This window comes from Atractosteus spatula, chromosome 3 (genome assembly GCF_055471065.1).
Source record: "Atractosteus spatula isolate fAtrSpa1 chromosome 3, fAtrSpa1.hap1, whole genome shotgun sequence".
NCBI classification, from domain to species: domain Eukaryota; kingdom Metazoa; phylum Chordata; class Actinopteri; order Semionotiformes; family Lepisosteidae; genus Atractosteus; species Atractosteus spatula.
In genome coordinates this window covers 10,628,881-10,637,712 of record NC_142708.1, presented here as the reverse complement: position 1 = coordinate 10,637,712, position 8,832 = coordinate 10,628,881, and the positions used below count along the sequence as shown (strand labels likewise).

Here is an 8,832-nt window from a genome sequence, read left to right as displayed (position 1 = left end):
CGCTTATGATGGAAAGAGAAATAAAGCTGTCTTGGCGCACTAATCCATATTTTGACACTAATGTAAAGTTCTGGGTGATAAAATAATAAAAAGAAGTACAAAAATGATGATCTCAGTGGGTACAGCAGACGGGTTTTAATAATGATATTCTATATAACAGCTTATTTCAATTCACCAAGAGTACATTTTATAAAAGAATAAATACATTTAAAAATAGACCTTTCAAATAAAAAGATGAGAATGCAAGTGAAATAATTGTACATGCTTTTGTTTCTTCCGTTTTCTCAGCACATATAAGAAATATTCTTATAAATGAGTGTTAAGACTGTTGCCTTAAAATCAGAGAACATTAAGAAAGGATCTATACCCCTCATTCAAGTAAACACAGCCTCTTGTCTACACAAAATCAGCCATGGATAAAAATATTGCTTTTTGACCACATTATCATTGATCCAGTAGGGAAATATTATCAACACAAATTTAATGGCAGGGACTCCATTTACAAAACCAATGCCCGGTCATAATTACTATATGAAAAAAAAATGCCAAATATACTATATAGAAAAATAGAATATTTTTCTACATGGGCTTTATAATTATTTCTGATTTTTTAAAAGAAACATTTGTGCAATATTTTGTAGGCTTAAAGTATCAACATATATAGTATCAACAGTATTTCACCATCTATTTTTGGTATTATCATTGGTCTTTGAGCAATTCATGCTGATTATACCAAAATCATACCTGAAACATGCTGTGGGCTGATGGTCCAAATGTTAATAAAGTCTTGGGAAACAAATACTGAATGTGGCAGGAAACCAAAACTTATTTCATGACAAAATAATGGGATGAACTGTAGATATGGCCCTATGCACAAGACCTTTTAAAAGTTTAAAATGTTTTAAAATAATTTAGTTCTGAATGTACATGAAACACAAATCAGGGTAAATATTATACAGTAAAACAATTACATTCTAAATAAATTGTTAAAAATGTGTTCTGTGGAGCAGAGCAGAAAAATCCCAGCTTTGCAAGGCTTTCTCATTTACAAACTGTTAGACTGTTCATCAATACCTGCACTGAATAACTAATTCTTTACCAAACTAAACTACTTTATCTCCATGGATAGATATACTAGTACTGTATATAGTATGTTCTGTACGTCTCAAACAACAAAGAGCTTAAAGCTCCAATAAAACTACTCTAAAGTGCATTTATGACAAAAAAAATCAATAAATTACAAGATAGAAAGCAAAACATCTCTATCATGAAGCTGTTGAGCATTATCCAGTTTTTTTTTTACTTATCTTTAATCGCTGATCCTCATGGTGTGGATAGTGCAAATCATTCAATTCAACTTTTAAAACAGCAGTCCAAAAATATATGACAAAAGTGGGCTCAGTGCAATTTAAACAATCTGATTGTGCAGTGGGGTTCTATTTTAAAAACCAGAACAAATGAGTTCCAATTAACATTTCGAATAAAAGATGGTAATGATACTGTAGCAGATGCCATTAGCAAATGTATCTGCTCACAGTTAATCAATAACATGTATAGAGTTTTATTACATCACCTTCTGTGTCATTTCATTAGCCCCTCTGAGTTCTTTGCCCTCAAGGATGCTTCATTAATTGGTAAGAAAACTATTTAAGATGGTGACTATTTTAGCGAAAAGACAACACCTGCAGAGAAAGACATTTACTTTGCATCACAGGCTTCAAATTAGTTTCATCCCATATTTACCTCACTTTTTCCTCCAAAAAAGTTAATTGAACTTTTACCCTGAAACTATCTAAAAAAGTTACGTACAACTGAGCTGTATTCTTAGGCACTTCAGAAAAGCAATAGCAGTGGAATAACTGTTTCTTAACAACATATAATGTATAAGAAATGCAGCTGAATGTATTTCAACTTCACAGAGCTTTTTTAGTTGGCCTTGTCTATTAACTTTAAAGTTTCCCCACATTTGGCATAATGAAAGTGCAGAAGATGAGTTTTCGTCTCGTCTCTCCAAAGAGAATAAAATACACAACTGAGATCAACCACACATTCCAACATTCCAACACAAAAGGTTTACCAACACCAAAATAATATATACAGCACATTTGGTAGCTTAATTCAACATGCTCAATGTACAGTATTTAAATAACACAGAAAAATAAAATAACCATAGACACCAACATTGAAGGACGAACTATAGCCTGCAAAATATTAGTTATAAAACTTAAAAACAGGCATAAAACTGAAAACAAAACCTCTATGGCATGTCACTGCAGCAGGTGGTGTAAACCGAATGTTCACTTGCCTGGTATGAAATCCACTAATTTGGATATTCAAAACAAAACTGTAAGGTTGACTGTCAGTGCAGAAACGTCTAACTTTAGTACCATTTTGACATTTCTAACAATATGGTATACAAGAAGAGGTGTTAAAAACAGAACAGATGAGTGTTCTCACGCTTTTCATGATTCTCACCATTTATTTCTTAATTCTCGTTAACCACTCAAGTGACTGGAATGAAAGCTGAAATTTGCTTATGCGAAAGAACCCCAAACGGGGTACAAATGTGTAAAAAAAACTAATTATACAAATTATTTATCATCTATAACGATAAGTTTCTAATTCAACTGCAAACTTCAAAAGGTTGCCATAAACAAGGCAAGTCAACGTACAGTAGTAGAGAAATGTAACTTTTTTATGAGTTCTGTGTTGAGCTCAGTCCATTGTTGACAGACAAAAGGTTGAAAATTGTAGCTTTTATCAGGGAGAGGTGGGTTTGAGTAGTGCAACAAAGTAACACTTTGAACACACAGTGTAGACATTTGTTTTAAATGGATACATAGGCAAGCTTATTTGTAATGTTAAAAAGCTCAATGTTAAAATGATGATAATATCAATATTAGAACAATATTGATATAAAATTATCATCATTAACTCCACAAGGCTTTCTGTACCAGTGAGAAAGGTGTCCAGGAAATACAATATACAGTCAGGCTAAAACAGTTCACAGGCAAATCACTCTGAAAGCTGAAATACACTTATAGTATTATTCTCATTTCTCAATTAGAACAAAATATCTCCCTTTCTTATTCCTCAGCTACTTTTTTATACATTTTAAGTATTTCCTTACAGAAGATTAATTAATCCCTCCTCTTAAAGTTTTATTAAAGATATAAATAATACAAGTAAATGTTAAAATAGTACTTAATGAGCACAGTAGGGCTAATGTAGGATATTTTTACAAGTACTGAAAATCTACTTATAATTACAGACCCAGTTTAAGATGACTTTGAAATTCTTGTGTAACACACAAAATAAATAACCAGCTAATAGAAGACAGAGGGAAATGATCAATTGCATTTATGTAATGGAGAGTGATCTAATGAAGTGTGTGCCCCACAATGGTGTTATCTTTAATAAGCATCATGGATTTCTGCATCACACTTTGTAAATTATGATTTTGAAATAAGACAAGGATGGCTCTATGAAACAAATAATTTGCTCATATTGTATCTCATTTGAAGATATTATCAATCTATAGAATGTTGGAGAATCTATAAAATCTTGTTTTCCTATGTTAATGTTTACTATATACCGTATAGTACATGTATTTTAAGTCCAGTGTAAGTCCAGATGACTGCCATTGTTGGCAACAGGCACTTTATTGGGATTTTTTATTGGTCTATTTTGATAGCTCTTCATCTTCATCCTGGCTGTCCAGGTCCAGCTTCAGCGAGCTCAGGGTTTGTCTCACCATCACTGACTCCTTTCTCCTGCAGACAGAACAGAAACAGGACTTGTCTCTTTCTGCTTCAAGCTGCATCTTGAATATAGAGCAAAGAAATCTTACCCTTCCCCCTCCTCATAGTGTGACCTTAACAGCCCAGCACTGTTCTAAGATATGTATTGAAGATGGCAGTCTAACTACAATATACTATGTGACCTTGTTTTACGTGTGCATTAAGATGGACTAAGAAGATACAGCATGTCAAGTCATGAGATTTTTATAATCAATATAAATCATTTATGTCATACATAAATCATAACTGCAAAGTGTCTTAGTGAAATGATTAAATCATCAGTATCTGCACGCAAAAACAGCATTCCTAAGAATTTAGTCCCAGATTACTCTTGTACTTGCATAGAAAAGTAAACTTGTTACCAAACAGTATAAATAAAATTCTTTCGAGGTTAAGACACATGAACTATCATTAGCGTTCTGGTGCTACAGCATGCTATTATAAAAATCTACTGAATACGCAGAACACTACCACTATTACTTGCAGAAAGTGGAGGATTTCTTTATTTCAAAAAGGAAAATGTTAACGAACATTAAGACAACATTAAAGAAACTCGTACTGGACAATTGTCAGTGCTGTTTTGTAAGTGCAGTAAGGAACCAAAATTTCATATTCATTGAAAACTCAAAATCATTAGGTTTGCATTCAAACCACTCTCTCCTGTAACATATGGAATATTTTGTGGTGTAAACAGACTCAATTGAACACTTTTTATTCATGACTGTTGATAATTTTTGACTGAAAATGCTCACATGCAATACCAAACAGCTTTAAATGAACTCTGTTAATTAAAGTAAGCCCTGTTATAGCTCAGGGATAAAATAGTTATGTCTTTCATCCTGCAGTAGTTTTACACAGCTTCCTGATAAAAAGGAGGGCAGGCTTGCAGGGCCAATACATATTTGTACAGTAGGTGTGAACATTTGTAACACATCCCCATCTGTAATGGAGTACATCAACACAAAAGTTAATTAATCTTGTTATGAAAGAATGAAAACAATATAGCTTAGACATGAAAGCAGTGCATCCTCACTCTGAGTCGTTCCCAAATTATGAGAACAAAATGTTTTTAAAAAGATAAATAACAGGAAAGTGAATACAGCCACTGGCACAGCCACCCTCTAAATCAGTCTGATTTATGAAAGTTTACATTTTCATGTCATGTCATGTCTTGATTATTTATGAAACACTTATCACATAAAATCTCTTTTCTTCATTTGAGGTTACTTCTGTCTGGTTGATGATTATTATATTTGGGTTTATTCCATTTTAGTTCACAGTTAATGATTACAATCATCATTTATGATGCTACTAAACACGCAGCCTTTTTTGACAATATAGCACAGACATTCATGGACAAAACAATCAAACTGACTGCAAATTTTGTTTTCTTTAATCTCCTAAATGTGCATTCAGCTTCACTTTAAGATTGCTTTGGTCCTTCAAAGAGCCATGTTACTTCATTCATCATCTAACCAATTAATCTAATTCCAGGTTGCGGGAAAACTGGAGCCTAACCCAGCAAGCAATGGGCAAAAGGCAGGATAGACCTTGGACAGAATGCCAGTCCGTCACAGGGCAGACACACACAAAGACACAAACACACACACTCACACCAGGGCCCATTTCCCCAGAAGCCACTTAACCTACCAGTACGTTCTTTGGACTGTGGGAAGAAACTGGAGTGCCCAAAGGAAACCCATGCAAATATTGGAAGAATATACAAAACCAAGGCAGTTAGCACCTCAAGAATTGAACCCTGGACCCCAGCGCTGTGAGGCAGCAATGCTAGCCACTGCAACACCATGCCAACCAAGCAATGTCACGCTTGAATCCTGAAAATCCAAGGTAAGGCATAGATTAAGCAACAGTAACTGGCTTGTCAAAATATCCCTGTTCGCTGTTCCAGGTAATCTGTCTGTGGATCTCTAGCAGGAATTACAGCTGGTAGTTATAGTGGGGATGATAAAGGTCTGTGGAAGTACAGTATGTCAGTAGAAGGTGCCTGTGATTGAAATCCCAGATAAGATCTTACTTGAGCTGGATCTGTTGGTCCAGGAGCTGTCTCTGAAGGCGGCTGTTAGTCTCACGCTCCTCTGCCAGCTCCCTCTGGGTATGTCTGTACTGGGTGTCTCGCCGGCTCATCTCCTCCTCAGCTTCATTCAGCTGGCGCTTCAGAGACCTTATTCTCTGGGTCATCTGAAACCACAGACATGGCCATCAGTGACATGGACACTCTCAACTACCACAAAACAAACTCACTCACTTCCTGTCAGTGCCACAGAGTGTTGAAGACGAAGCAAAGATAGTATTGAGAAAATAAAAGGCTAGTTTGGCCAACAAAAATAATAATTCGCAGTAAAACTGAATTAATCCACTCTTGGGGAATCAGAATGCATATAGAGGGTCAGTATAGACAGGAGGCTGTCAGAAATATAAAAACACATCTACTCACACTGTGCAGCCTACTGTCTGCCCTTTGCACACACCCACAGTAACACTGTCAGAAATATTCTTTATATATGTTCTTGAGCCCAGTTATTCAATGTACAAAACCCCTATCCCACGATACTTGCTGTTTTTCTGTCAACAGGTCTTCACATTACATTCAAAAAGCATGTCACACAAAATGATTTAGCTGCAAAACAACTCCTCTCTCAAGAACACAAAGTTAAACATGATTGCGGCCTCAAAATGGAACACACACACACACGCAGTGTTTTGATAGTTATCTAGGCAACTCTGTATTGCCTCCTTGTGGTGGAAAATTCATTCTCCTACCAGGTCCTTCTGTTCTTCAGCTAGCTTGTGATCCTCCTCGAGCTGATCAGTTAACTCTTTAATCTTTCTCTCCAGCTTCCCGATATTGTTAGTCAGCACAATTTTATTCCTGCAAAGCAACACAGCTAGGTAAGTCAATGAAAATGAGAAAAGTCTGCCTCGCACACCTAGAATTGTGATGAACATTCATCATTCATATACAAAATCATTTTCACAGTCAAAATCAGTAAAGGATAATACTGCAGTTTTTCTTAGATATATGTTATTGACTTATTTTTTAATATGTTATTAATAAGAGGAGGTCATTCAGCCAATATACCTTTCTACCGGTGGTAGAAGCTAAGATAGTTGATCTAAGGACTCAACTGTTTCTTGATTGAAGCCTAGGTATCAACTTTGAAAACTTAGTGGGGCAGTTTTCCCAGAGCCCTTACAATGTATTGCACTCTTCTGTTCAATTAACTTTGAATAGACATTTATACTTCATTATCAAAAAGGGAGAATCACACTGAAGCCATACACGGTGACTAACAGCTCATAGATAAAGGAGGACTAAGCAGACAGCTCAGTAAGCTGGTTTCAAAAAGTGCTCCCAGAGAATGAACCATCCTGCTCAGGTGGTCTTTTCCACTGACCTCTCTTCAGTTCTCAAGGAACTCTCCAGCTCCTTCACCCTGATCTCAGCCCGAGACACGACCTCCTCCTGTACTCTTGAGTTCTGCAGCTCGTGCAGCTCAACGCGCAGGTCCCTGATCTGAAAAAGCAGAGTGAACTGAGTACAATCAGGCCTTGTCTGCAGCCACATTCACATTCACTGTTCTTCACAAATGAACGGTATCCTTCAGAAAACTCTACTTGTAACATCAGAAGACACTAATGGGTAATAAAGAGCTCATTTGAAGTGATGTATGATAAATCTTGGAACACTGAAACTGGAACCTCAAACCTATCCGATCCAGAAAAAACCTCGTCCATCTGGTATCCTGACATAAAACAGGACATAACAAGACTTTCACTGTTGTTGCATCTTTAAGACTGACTAGATTGTAAAGGAATTTGTGAGGGAAGGTTACTTCTCAGCACACTGATTACATCAGCAGATACTACGTAAAACGTGGTGGTATCTGGTCATATGTTTAAAAATAAAAGTCTGATACACGAAAAACTGCAATTAATCTAATAACTGCAAAGCAATCTCAAAAGGTGTTATTTAAAAACAAAAAAAGCTTGTCAAAACTGTTTCTCAATTTTTCTGTATTACTCATGATGACATTTTAGTTTTTCCTTCACACATTAAATGTTTTAACAGAAATGCTGTGGTGAGTTATGATGTGTGGATGTGTGTAACTGAAACAGGGTAAAGATCATGGAACATATTTTCGTTTTCCTGCACTCCAATTACAATAAATGCAGCAGATGTATACCTGTCTCTCCAACACAGTTTTCTCACACTCCACCTGTTCCCTCAAATCTCTTTCTTGTATCATCTTCAGCTGAAGCTGCTCATTCTGTAAAGAGCAAAGTGTTATTATTTTAATAACAAACATACCCCATGTAATTCTCAATCCTGGATGAGAATTAGGCTTTATATCTGTAATACTTGAGAACTGGGCTAAAGTCTAAAGTCTTAGAGAACTGGGCTTTATATTTGACAAAATCGCCCAAGGTGAAACAGCAAAGGTGCATTGATAGAAGAAAAAATAAAAACTGTTACTTTAAAGTTGTTAGAACACCTCCAATTTGATGCTTGGAAATACAACTACTACCACCACTGCTAATAACAAAATTAGCAAAATTAACAAACCCCCACAGGTTGATATAGCACATCCTACAGCACAGTGTCCCATGTCACTAAACTAGGTTATTGGTTTGGAAATTGTGGGACATGGGGAAAGCTGCCAATTATTTGTCTACCATCAGCACTTACAGAATCAACCTAATTTTCCTCAGAAGTTTCCCAATTTAGTACTGACCCAGGCCAGCACTATTTATTTTCTAAGCTCTGACGAGATCAGGCTTCAGGAAGATAATTCTGCTGTAGTAACACATGTAACTGTGTACATCACTATACTCTTGCCTCTTCTTCACATCTGTATTGAACACCACAATGGTGTCGGCAATAAGAAAGACCTTGTCCTAATGTACTTACACGTTAAATTACAGCTCACTAGTTCTGAAGTGAGGCCCAGAAGTTTGGAAACAGACGTCAAGGTTTACAGAGATGTAGAACAACAGGTCAGAGGTCGGAAGG

The 8,832-nt window shown here is 36.1% G+C and overlaps 1 protein-coding gene across 3 annotated transcripts in view; it reads right to left on the bottom strand.

Annotated features, from left to right (window-relative positions):
- Positions 1–115: 115 nt before the first annotated feature.
- Positions 116–8,832, bottom strand: part of LOC148837396 (uncharacterized) — a 53,638-nt gene continuing 44,921 nt past the window's right edge. For all 3 annotated transcript variants that reach the window (XM_088911571.1, XM_088911572.1, XM_088911573.1), the window contains 5 exons: positions 8,006–8,089; positions 7,217–7,335; positions 6,582–6,690; positions 5,836–5,999; positions 116–3,773 (listed from right to left, as the gene is read on the bottom strand). In XM_088911571.1, coding sequence (XP_088767697.1) covers positions 3,683–3,773; positions 5,836–5,999; positions 6,582–6,690; positions 7,217–7,335; positions 8,006–8,089 — 567 coding nt within the window. In that variant the 3' untranslated portion in view covers positions 116–3,682. The remainder of the gene's footprint in view (positions 3,774–5,835; positions 6,000–6,581; positions 6,691–7,216; positions 7,336–8,005; positions 8,090–8,832) is intronic.